This window comes from Balaenoptera ricei, chromosome 20 (genome assembly GCF_028023285.1).
Source record: "Balaenoptera ricei isolate mBalRic1 chromosome 20, mBalRic1.hap2, whole genome shotgun sequence".
In the NCBI taxonomy this organism is placed as follows: Eukaryota; Metazoa; Chordata; class Mammalia; order Artiodactyla; family Balaenopteridae; genus Balaenoptera; species Balaenoptera ricei.
The window spans coordinates 14,394,982-14,407,744 of record NC_082658.1 but is presented as its reverse complement, the minus strand read 5'-3'; the positions used below and the strand labels follow the sequence as shown (position 1 = coordinate 14,407,744).

At 33.9% G+C, this 12,763-nt stretch overlaps 1 protein-coding gene across 1 annotated transcript in view; it reads right to left on the bottom strand.

Annotated features, from left to right (window-relative positions):
• SMURF2 (SMAD specific E3 ubiquitin protein ligase 2) overlaps positions 1-12,763 on the bottom strand; it is a 120,877-nt gene that overhangs the window by 23,637 nt on the left and 84,477 nt on the right. Inside the window, exons 6-10 of the mRNA XM_059907352.1 lie at positions 11,564-11,648; positions 8,715-8,798; positions 6,437-6,639; positions 4,056-4,140; positions 131-289 (exon numbers count right to left, since the gene is read on the bottom strand). Of these exons, the coding sequence (XP_059763335.1) occupies positions 131-289; positions 4,056-4,140; positions 6,437-6,639; positions 8,715-8,798; positions 11,564-11,648 (616 nt within the window). The remainder of the gene's footprint in view (positions 1-130; positions 290-4,055; positions 4,141-6,436; positions 6,640-8,714; positions 8,799-11,563; positions 11,649-12,763) is intronic.

Genomic DNA, 12,763 nt, shown 5'->3' with positions numbered 1-12,763 from the left:
AAATTATGTTCAACAAAAGTGATTTATAATTGAAGAGAGCAGACATTCTATCACATTTATTACAAAAAGCATCTATCAGTCTTCTCTTGTTCAGACTCGTATTTGAACATGTATTGTTTCAAAAACTTACTTTAAAACTAAATGCAAGTTAGCAGAGAGCCGAGGATCTGTAAACTGTGTTGTTCTGTTGTTATGGTCAACGAAATAAACTCTGCCTGTTGCTGTATTCCTGATCTCCCATCCAGGAGGCAATGGACCAAGCTCTTCACAATTGATGTTGCTAAGATCCCTGCAAAAACAAATATAAAATAAAAAATACCTCACTGCTGGGCCTGCTGAGCCAAGCAAGTGTAAATGACACAGAACAATTCCATGAAGTCTGAGAAAATGTATTGTTTCAGAAACTTGAGACGTTCAGCTGGAATCTTTAATTCCCAATGGTTTAACAAACTTGCATATTCAAAGCCCAATCCATAGATGGCTCAGAAACTTATCACACGGCCTACATTTTTAGTGAGTTCATTCCTGGGCTTTAATGTAATTCAGGCTTTAAATTAATATAAAAGCAATCACAACATTTGCCAACATAAACTGTACTTCAATACTTGTCTGACAAAATATTGTTTTCCAAATGTCAGTGATATAAGGAATTAAATGTTTTCTAAAATTTCCCTTCAATTATTTATTTCTTTACTACACCATAAAATTTGTGTAAATGTTCATTCCATGATTAATTTTAAGCTCTTCAACAAAGCAGAACTGGAAATGTTATTGAAATTGTGATCCTGAAAATAACCACAGTATATATTTTAAAGGATAACTACTCCATTTTGAATTCTGAAAGATATAAAGCTAGTGAATGAAGAACCTGTTTAAGACACCTTAGGAAGAATGTTCTAAGGTTTACTGCTACAATAAAAAAAGCAAAAAGACTTTTTGCTTTTTGGAGCAAAGACCACTGTTATTATATCATGCATTCTTAAAATACTATTATATATGACAAAGATTTATAGAACTTTAAAGAATGAAATAAAAGCAGCATGTCTAATATAAATTTAAACTGTAACCAATAATTACAATGACAAATCTCATAAAAATTATGTTTTCAAAGTTAAACTAGAAAAAAAGTTTTCCTGAAATAACCTCTTCTTGGTCATAGTGAAAACGTAATGATGGGCACCCAGAGATTTGTTGGAACAATGATTTTTAACTTGTGCTTATAGGTGCCCCAGAGATTCTTCTGCTACAGAACTAAAGATTGGAAAGAACACACTATTCTGAGACACTGCTAGTCTCAAAAGAGGCAAAGGAAAAAGTTCCAAGAATCCTCCTCAAATTTTTTTTAAGTGAATTAAACTGGAGCTGGTACCTGAGTGGCAGACAGGCAGAGTGGGGGGCTGCCAGAGGGTAGTGGTTAATTGGGAAACTCAGCCTCAGGCCAGCAGCAAGGTTGGAAAAGGAAATCTGGAACTTCCCCACTGAGAACTCAAAGGAAAGATGAAGTGATTCCAGGAAAAATTCCTAAATTCTCACTTTAGGTCCACAGAACTCCAACCAATTAAAATCAAACTCACAATCAAAGATCACCAAACACTTCAGAAAGGAATTCATGATGACTGAGTCAGTAGAAACAAAACCACGGAATTAGATCCCCAAGTACTGTCAGAGATCAAAAAGAATAGCTATGATATGCAATGTTTAAAACAAATAATAAAAGGGAACAATTACAAAGACAAACTATCACTGAGAGATTATTAAGAATGAACAGATAGATTTTTTTAAATGGAACTTTTAGAAATGAAAAACAATTATCATTCTTTGTAATCAAAGAATGAATAATGCTTTTGATGTAATGCAGAATTTCATTTTATATCATTTTATTTAGAATTTTATAAATTTATAGTCATACATGGGAGGGCTCTAAAGAATTGATGAGAAGCAGAAAACTGGGAACACTCTTTATGTGGAACTGGGAAATGATTAAAGGAAAATGGTATGTTATACAGCCATAAAAAGTAATACAGATCTGTATTTTAAGACTACATAGTCAGTATGCAATATAGTGAATAACAAAGCATTAATCATTATTTTAAAGAGAAATACAGAACATTCTAAAATGGTACTTCTCAGATAAATCTAAGTTTACTGGATATCTTTACATAAAGTTAGTTTTAAAGTGTCTGAGTGACACTATTTTATAAATGTCTTTGATTGAATAGTGATGATATTTTAATAGAATCTAAATATTTATAGTCTGCTTTGATAAAAGATCCTCCATACAAAAGACATATTCACTAAAGGATCCCCCAAAACAAAAGATATATATTTTAAGATAACTATTTGGAGCATAGAGACTAAAGAAAAGAAATATAATCCAAAGCGTTATTTCATAAAGTCATTATTCAATACTCAATAAGAAATATTCTTAAATCTTTATAGAAACCCCTTATTCATTAATGAAAAACCAACATTGTTTCCTTAGGAATAAGAACACTGCCCACTGTGGTGCCAAAATCTCTCTGTTTCAACTTCCGACGCCAGCTTACACACCACTCTTTCAAAAGGCAGCTCAAGATCAGCTTTCACACTGTTGTAAATCATTCAGTTTTTTTAAAAAATCATTTTTCTTCTAAACATTTCCTTCCAATGATTTTAAATTATGTTATAGAAAAGTTCATTACTGACTTTCAACCTGATAAACAGAACCCAAAACACTTCTTTTCATAATTTACATATCAAAACTCTTATTTCTAAAAGTTAGGCACTTAGATTTTTTTCAGTGAGCTTAATAAAACAAAAATTTCCTCCCCACTATTTTTTTTAAATCAACAGCTTATATTATGAAGACACAGAAATGGCAACCTTGATACAATAATTAATGATAACACATTTCCTTAGCTGCCACCCTCAAAAGATTCTGATTAAGCTCTATCACAAAGTAAAACATTTTGGGAATTCCCTGGCGGTTCAGTGGTTAGGACTCGGTGCTTTCACTGCCGGGGCCCAGGTTCAATCCCTGGTCAGGGAACTAAGATCCCACAAGCCGCAAAGCGCGACCAAAAAAAAAAAAAAAAGAAAACATTTTCATTATAATAGCTTTGTTTATAAATAGAGTATCAAAGCAATCCAAAATCAGCTAGTCACATCTGTTTTTAATTCAAAAACATGATTCTAGACAAGTAGAGCTCTGAGTACAAACTTTAGTCAGAAAAAGATCTCTTGACCCTCCATAGGACTTTTTTTTTTTGAAGAGAGGAATATTGCACTTAATATATAAAATATCCTCATCCAACAAAGGCATATGTATAGCTTACAAAGCTGATTTAGAATTTCACTTAGAACTCAACCTTTTTTTGCAGCTTCAACTGGACTACTTGGCACTCTCCATCTGTTCAGTAGAAAATAATTCAAAATAGCTAGTGGTTTAAAATGTATTATTTGATACTAAAATGTACCAGAAACTGTGTTAAACTACTAAATTGATTTTGTGTCATTCCATCTTCTTAAAGTTAAAAGATAGTTGACATTTTGGTTAGTAAATGCATTCAACAAGGCCTGCAATTCAAACATACAAGTTTTGGCATTTAAAATTAATTTATGTTAATTGGGTTATTCCTTTTCTACATTAAAATGAAACTTGAAGATTGAATACACTTATATAAAGTTAAAATAAGCAAACCATTTTTAAAAAAGCCTAACCAGAAATAAAAATATCAATTTACTACCCTTAAAAAAAAAGGGTATGTATGTTTTTGTAAGGGTATGTATGTTTTCCCCAGGTCAATTTTCAAATTCCTAAAAGACCCACATTTTTGCCTCGATTTTTTTAAGGGGCAGGGGGAGAGGAACTGGAGACTGGTTGGGGGGTACGGCACTGGGGTAGGGTTGCAGAGAAGTAAGTAGGACTTTCTACTAAATGTCAAACTGAAAATATGATGAGAAAGAGCCAAACTTTTACATCATCTATTTTAAGAAGTTAAAGATTAAATAATCAAATAAATCCTAGGTGAAATGGATATTCAATGGTATGAAGGGTATTTAGAATATGTTCTTACCTAGGCACTCTTGGATCATGCCATGTGCTCACACCAGTCTGAGTATGTAAGAAATACACCTGACCTTGTTGTGTTGTCCTCTGTTCTGTAAAATTAAGAAACACTAATAATAAAAACATATTCAGAATGTCCAAATCAAAAACAGCTATAAACACTAGGATGATATTATATTAATAGGTAAACTCTCCAAATTACCAATCTATTTTATTACAAAAGAACTGCTTTACAAATCACTTGTTCTGAACTCAGAACACATTTTCTCCTGGAAACAGTCTTATAAATGGTGGTGAGGGTCACAGCCCAGCTATTTAAAAGCCAACTACACTTATAATGTGGCTCAAATATTAAACATGTTGCAATGGAAAATAGAAAACAATACTGTCACAGTACCAATAATTAAACAAACATGAAAAAATTATCTTTTATTTGTCTTAAATGTGGAGCCTAAGGGAAACAGAAGGGCTCAGAGGAAGAGGCTAACCAACTCTGCGGAGATTCTCAGGGATTTGCAAAAACTTTCAAAGAGTTTGCAGGCTGGTAATGCTTTTTAAATTATGCCTAATTTTATATCAAAACTTATGTTTTTTCTTTCCTTGAGAGAGGTGTATTCTCAAGACTACATTTGGACTTAGAAGCAAAAAAGATGGAATATAGAAGAGACACCCTATAGTCTAAAAGAAGCAATGATGGAAAAATAATCAAGTTAGGAGGAGGAAGACTAAAGAGCACATATGCCTAATGGGGAAAAAAAAGCCGCAGGTAAAATTAAGTCAAAGCCCTTGGGAAGAGAGTGAGGAGGCCAGGGCAAAGAGAAGGAATCTGTGAAAGGGTTTCTTCAATGGTGGTTTTTAGTCTTTATTTATGTTTTCAAGCAACAGAACTACCTTTTTTTTTTTAAAACAAAATCTAATGAAAAATTCCAATATACGAAACAATAAAACTATTGCTAATATTTATTAGTATAAATTTGTTTATAAACCTGTAATAAAAATCAATTTAAACTTTTAAAATTATAAATGTAAAAATGTTTAAACCTGGTTCTAGATGACAGCTGCAATAATTTCAGCCTTGGTACCCACTTTACTCCTATGTTTTGGTTGTACAAAAAAAAATTTTTTTAATCCAAATCACACAAATATTGTAAAAGTGTAACTACCCCCACTCCAAACCACTTGCCTTATCATCTCAATTAAAAAGAATGCCAGGAGATACTTGATTCTAAGGTCTGGACATTAATAATAACAGCTAAATTTTAACTTCTCATGAAATTTCATTTATTTCTTGCAACAAATCTACATGGTTGGTAATAATATTTTCCCCACTTTATAATATAGAAGATAAAGCTGAGGCTCAAACAGGTTAAATAATGTGCCCAGCATCACACAACTAATATATAGCAAAGCCAGGATATGAACCCAGCTCTGTTTCCCAAGCCCATGCTCTAACCACTGTGCTTTAAGTTAACCTGTGTGGCCTAGCTCAATTAATGGAAAAATTGGGGTTTTTTTTAATTAAATAGTTAAAATACTTAAAAAATAAAGTAAGAATGATGCATTTGTGTAAGTTCAAAAAACATTCTGGAGTAAAAATAAAATACAAGTTAGATCAGGCAATTCCCAATGTTGGTCACTAGGTGTCATCATCAGCCCAGAACTGTTTATCTAGAGGCTGTGGAAAGGGCAAGGATGTTAAGTAACTTGGTTAAGCTTTTAGCAAGAGAGGAGAGAACAGCTGAGGTCATACTACAAGAGTTCACAAGTTGCAATTAATTTAGGAAGTTCTGTATTCAACTATGAGAAGATTCATGTCATCTTTCACATGGAATTCTAAAATTTAGGAAATATATAAGATTATAGTACTTTTACACAAACACAGAAGTGACTAAATCATTTACAATAACCCAATCACTCAGATAACACAAAATTATAGACAATACAAATACAATATATAAATACCATCAGAAATATGCTTTTTAAATTATTTCTAAATATGCACGTCTAGAAAATTACAAGTCTGACTTCAGATTGCCATTATCAAGAAAAACACCATCTCACTTTTTACAGTGCCTGTTTACAAAGCAGTCTCACATTGTTTCATATGCCTCTCACAATACCTTTGTGAAAAGGAGAGGTATCATTCATCTCATTTCATTGTAACTGGGCAAAAAGGTTAAGGTTAAATGACTAGTCCAAAGTCAAAGTGTTGTTAGTCTTCTACCACTTCAAAGACTTTTCAAAGTTGGGGAGTTTTACATTTACTTTGATTTTCATGCAGAATTCCTAAACCCAGATTAATAACTTCTTTAAAAGTTGATTTTCTGGCTTCTTAGCAAGCTGAAATCAGTAAAACACACTTTATTTTTCCTCTGCTAGTTGTCATACCATAGCCTTCTGGTAGGTCTGGAGGAGTATGTAAATGTGTCCTGCTCATGTAATTTCTATGTCGTTGTGACCTGACTCTCCTCTCTGCCAGTCTGGGATCTGAAGACTGTCCAGATGTTGCACCGTTTGTTCCACTAATTGGAGTGTTCTCATCAACAAAACAGCTAAGAGGTCTGCCAGGACTAGAATATTCAGATGCTGGTCTATCAAAAAGTAACAAGGAAAAAAAGTTACTCAACTCAGATGCCAAAAGCAGAATTTTATAGACAATGTATGTACAGCAGTAACAATCACTTTTAAGAAAATGGAATGATTAATACAAATATAATGACTCAAGAACTCTCAATAAAAGCAAACCCAAAGCCTCAAAGCACCAAAGAAACCCAGGTGATAAGCAGATTATCAATTACATATTCAAATCACTTTATATTGATTTTAATTACATTTCATATGAAATCCGCATATATTTATAGATGTGAGTATGCGCTCACAAAGCCTTAGTTGGCTTAGCCACAGGCGACCTCAGACCTGCGTCCCCACCATTCTCCCACTCTGCCTCTGCCACACTGACATTCTTCCTCCTCCTTAAGCTTGCCATGGTCATTCTACCTTCAGTGCTGGAGAGCAGCCCTTCCTTCTACCTAGAGTGATTTTTTCTCCTATTTTCCCTAGGCCAGACTCCTTTTTGTCATTCAAATCTTAGCTTAAGCTTAAATGTTGCCTCTAAGAGGTCGTTCCTGACCTTCAGATCTAAAGTAGTCACCCAGGCATTTGACAGTACCTCACCTTACTTCCTCAGCATGGCAGTTACTTCTGGTATTTTTCTCATTTGCATCCTTGTTTTCGTCTGTCTTCCCCCACTAGAATATTTATTGAGAGAAGAAAGTCTGCCTAGTTTTTTCCCCACCATATATATTCCCTGCACCTAGAGTAGTGCTTAGCATATATTTAAGAGTAGCAGTTCAATAAATATTGAGTGAATAAAGGAAAGATAGTCTGTCTCTTCAAAGAGCTTCCAGTCTCTTGTAGGTCATCCAAACTAAGAGGATAATCAAGAGTTAATTTTTAAACTAACATTTACAACACAATTGACTTTACACATGTGGAAATTAAAGTCAATTTTATCAGTTAAATGAGAAGGAAATAAGACTTCACTAAAGCACTGACACAAGTACACATTTATTTACACTCAGATATGATAAAAATAGGTTCTTTGACTTCCATATAATCCTTGGCAGTTTAATACTAGAAATCAACTCTCAAATAAGCACTTTTTAAAATGGCAACATAAGATAAGCTTTCATCTGAGAATCACAGTATAATAGAGAAAACTTTGCGGTTCAATGAGTTAAGCAATTAATCCCCAATAAATAAAAGTATAGCTAATGAGAAGCATTTGATGTTCTATGTCTGGTGCCAGTCCTGCTCAGGGAAAAAAAAAAAAAAGGAGAAGGAGCAAAACAAACACTGAGTAGAGGTGGCAAATAAACTTTTTTCTTATTCTGAAAAAAAAGGATATCCAGCCACTTATCCTATTCATTTTCAGTTACTTTAAGAGCTTTCCTTGAAGCTTTCAAAACTTATCTTGCGTCCCCATGTCTCTACACATTAAGCTCCAGGAAGGCCTTTCTGCCTTATTCATGGTTATAGCCCAAATGCTGAGCACAGTGCCTGGCATATAACAATTTGGTGAACTGAATGATAGCTGTTACCACTGCCCTGAACACTTTTTATCACCTTCCCCTTACCTGGCTAAATCCTCATATTCTTCAGGGTTTAGTTCAGAGACTCTCCTCCTTCAGAGTTTTCCTTAGCAAGTTCTACCATCTTGCCCCCAACTCTAAGTCAGGTGCCCCTCCATATTGTCTCAGAGCATCTGGTTCTTATCTTGGTCAAAGACCTTACTGGACACAATATATTCATCCCCCAACATTATTGAATAAATGGAGATCCTGTATATATATTTTGTTACAGCCGTTCAATAATGGACTCAAAAAAATTTTTAAGAGTCCTAGAAATAAGATGACTTCTCAATGTATTCATTTAACTCATCTAATAAATAGTTATTGAACACCATCACAGGCCATGGAGCTACAATAACAGGATGACCTGCTAAGCAATCTTTATTAAAAATAATAATGGCATTTGCTATAAGATCTACTGATCTAGAGCAGTTTAAACCAAGAAAGGAAATCTGGTAAAGCTGACAGATAAACAGATAGGGGACTTCAGGAGGGCAAACAGCATAGACCTTGGGAAGATACTTGTATGTTCTTACCGTGTTGGGCGTTCCCATTGCGTAGTTCTTGTTATGTGGTTTAGGTACTGGATTCTTCCAGAGGCAGTTCGCCTTTCTTCCCAGCTTAAATAAAAATATTGAGAGATAAAGCAGTAATAGGAAGCCGGACATGGAATGTTTTTGGAACAAGCCAGGAAGACATTTGCTGTTATGAATCAGGAATGACAAATTGAAAAAGCAATACACAGAATATAGGAATTGTTTCAACTTATTTTAGAACTGTACAATATGTCTTCTAGAATTCTGAAGCTTTTGAAATATTTATACTGAGGTGTGACTAATATTTTCCATCAGCCAAACTGAGAATTTTTCAATGATGTCAACAATGCTCAATTAAATTATACTAATTTCTCCAGAATTTAGTGGGGGGAAAAAAGGCCATACTAAAAATAAAAATTATACATAATTTTAAAAAATTAAATTTAACTAGAAAAGTATATAAAAGCTTCTTAAAGCATTTAGCCTATCCAAACTAATTTTTTTAATCTTCATATTTTTATTTTCTCTTACACATTTTCTACTAAAAGTTATGAATTTTTTTAAGTATAGTTGACATACAATATTATATTAGTTTCAGGTATACAACATAGTAGTTTGACATCTATACACTACAAAATGATCACCAAGATAAGTCTAGTAACCATCTGTCACCATACAAAGTTATTACAATATGGACTATATTCCCTATGCTGTACATCACAGCCCCGTGACTTACTTATTTTATGACTGAAAGTTTGTACCTCTTAATCCCCTTCACCTATTTCATCAATTTCCCCTCCTCTCCCTCCCCTCTGGCAAACCAATACAGAGTTTGTTCTTTGTATCTATGAGTCTGTTTCTGTTTTGTTTGTTTGTTTGCTTTGTTTTTTAGATTCCACATATAAGTGAAATCATATGGTATCTGTTTGACTTATTTCATTTAGCATTATACTCTCTAGATCCATCCATGTTGTTGCAAATGACAAGATCTCATTCTTTTTTTTATGGCTGACCAATATTCCAGTGTGTGTGTGTGTGTGTATGTGTGTGTGTGTAATACATCTTCTTTATCCATTCATCTATTAATGGACCCTTAGGCTGCTTCCATATCTTATCTATCTTCCATATCTTATCTATTGTAAATAATCCTGCAATGAACAAAGGGGTGCATATACCTCTTTGAATTCATGTTTTCATTTTCTTAGGATACATACCCAGAAGTGGGATAGCTGGATCATATGGTAATTCCGTTTTTAACTTTCTGAAGAACCTCCCTACCATTTTCCACAGTGGCTGTACTGATTATATTCCCACCTACACTGTACAAGCGCTCCTTTTTCTCCACAACCTCACCAACATGGGCTATTTCTCAAACTAATTTTTTAAAAAGCAATAATGCCACTTCTTCCTCAATATCTTATTAATTCATATAACAAAAAAATTAGGCGAGTGACTATAGTTATGTTAATATTCCACCAAACCACTGGCAGTGGTTTGGAAGCCTTAAACAATGGAAAATAAAAAGATGCTAAACAGGTTTTTTCCCCTGTGATTACAATTATAGTACTATAATGTAGAACAAATTTAGAATAAGCCGTACAACTGCTGTAATCTCTCAATACTGACTAGTTATTTCATCCTAAACTTCCCCTTCAAAAGTACCATAATCCACCTCAAATCCATAAAAATTAACAGATATATCAAGAAGCTAAAATGATCTATAAACAGACTTAAATTATAGCAATTTTTAACAGCTTACACAAAATGAGCAAATACCATAGCTTGGATTTGAAATTTCGTGTCAAAAATAACTTAAAACTCAACCAATTATACACTTAAAATGGATATAGTTTATTGTATGTAAACTATACCTCATTGAAGTTAATTAAAAATACTTTGAAAATTAAAAATAAAATCGGTAAGGTTTCAGAACTAGTATAAAACAAAGATAGAGAGCAATGATAAAAAGCATAAGCTTTGGAATCAAGGCTTAAATCTGTGTTCCAGTTCTGCCATTTCTATGTGGCCTTTGGCAAAATACTTAACCTCTCTGAGTCTCAGTTTCGTAAGTCTGTAAAACGCATGAGGGTAATAATAGTAGTAACAGTAGTAATAATAATAGCTAATTATTTATTAAGCATTTACTCTATGCAAGACATTGTGCTACGTGCTTTACATGAATGACTTCATTTAATCCTCACAAGTACTGATGGCGTACATACTATTATCATTATCCTCTTTGATAAATAAACATAAACCAAAGCTTACAAAAGTCAAATAAATTGATTAAACTCATAAAGCTAGTAAACAGAAGAGTAAGGATTGGAACCCAAATGGTCTAATTCCAGAATCACATTATGAGAATTAAATGATCTAATGTATATCATGTAATGATATATATGTAATGATAAATGATATAAAGTGCTTATAACACTATTTGACACTTGCAGGCTCAATAAATGTTACTATGTTATTGTAATTACTGTTACACAAATTCTGTATCCCATCCCTCTAAATAGAGCAATGCCTCAGATTCAGCACCTACATGCCTTGTTTTGAATAATTTAATCAATCAAAAAAGTTTTCCTTTTGAATATATAGTATTTACAAGAGATTTAAATTTGTCAAGAAATTTGATTTGTCTCCTAGTCAAAACTCTTAAAAAACAAATGTAACATATCTAATTCATGGCTTATTTTACGAATTTGTTGTGATAAGATCCCTCACTAATTTTCTAAGTACAAGGAAAACCTAGATTTTGGAATTGATCAGCAAATTTCTAAACTTAAATATAAACACCAACTTATTTCTCATTATTTTAGGGATATTATCTAATGATTTTTGCTTACCCATCTGGTAAATCATTATCAAACAAACGACTGCAGTCCACAACTTGTCCTCCTGTGCCTATTCGGTCTCTGGACTGAAGACTTACTATTAAACAACAAAAACATTACTAAGAGTCACAGAACTAGAAAGAATTACTGCAATTTAAAATATTTCTCTTTGAAAGACACCTGGCTTAGCTCATTTTAAGACTTAAGAATGAACTCTTTAGTTTCTACTAAATTCTGCAATTTTTTTTTTAATTTATTTTTTTTGGCTGTGTTGGGTCTTTGTTGCTGCACGTGAGCTTTCTCTAGTTGCAGCGAGCAGTGGCTACTCTTCATTGCAGTGACTGGGCTTCTCACTGCGGCGGCTTCTCCTGTTGCGCAGCACAGGCTCTAGGCGCACAGGCTTCAGTAGTTGTGGCTCGCGGGCTCTACAGCACAGGCTCAGTAGCTGTGGCGCACGGGCACAGCTGCTCTACAGCATGTGCAATCTTCCCGGACCAGGGCTCGAACCCGTGTCCCCCGCACTGGCAGGCGGATTCTTAACCACTGCGCCACCAGGGAAGCCCCTGCAATTTCTTTGTCCATGAGATTTTTCTCTTTAAGGTTTTCTACACTTTGTCATGTTCATGGAGGCGAGTCTAACTCCTTTTTTCCCATCCTAATGGGGCAACGCAAGGCCACGAGTGCACTTAAAAAGAGGCGTAACACATGAAAGGTATATTTGTGTATTCCACATTTTTGAGTTTTTAACTTCCCTCTCAATCTAAGAATGACAGGAATTATGAATAACGCTGTAGTGTAGATATTTCCCTGCAATGACCAGAATAGGGCTCTTGTTATGATGCTACTTTGGCAACTCTCTATGAACCTAATTCACTGCCTTGTAAAATTAAGTCCTTCAAGTCCTTTCTGTAACTAAAACCTCTCTTGATAGGTTCATATAATGCAATCATGTTATTCTAAATTCTGCTCTATAATGCAATGGTAAGATTCCAATTGCCTGTTACTTCTTTAAGAAGCTTCAAAGGAGCCCACCTCAGTGCCCTACCATTCTAGGTATCTTGATCAAATCTCAATCTATCAATTCTTAAGATAAGTCTCAGGAAATTTTATATAAAGGGGCCAATTCAAGATAACCCCACTAGCCCACTAAATGCCTTATGAGTAAGGTAACAATTTTTCCCTTTCTCCAATTAGTGCTATACTACCATTCTA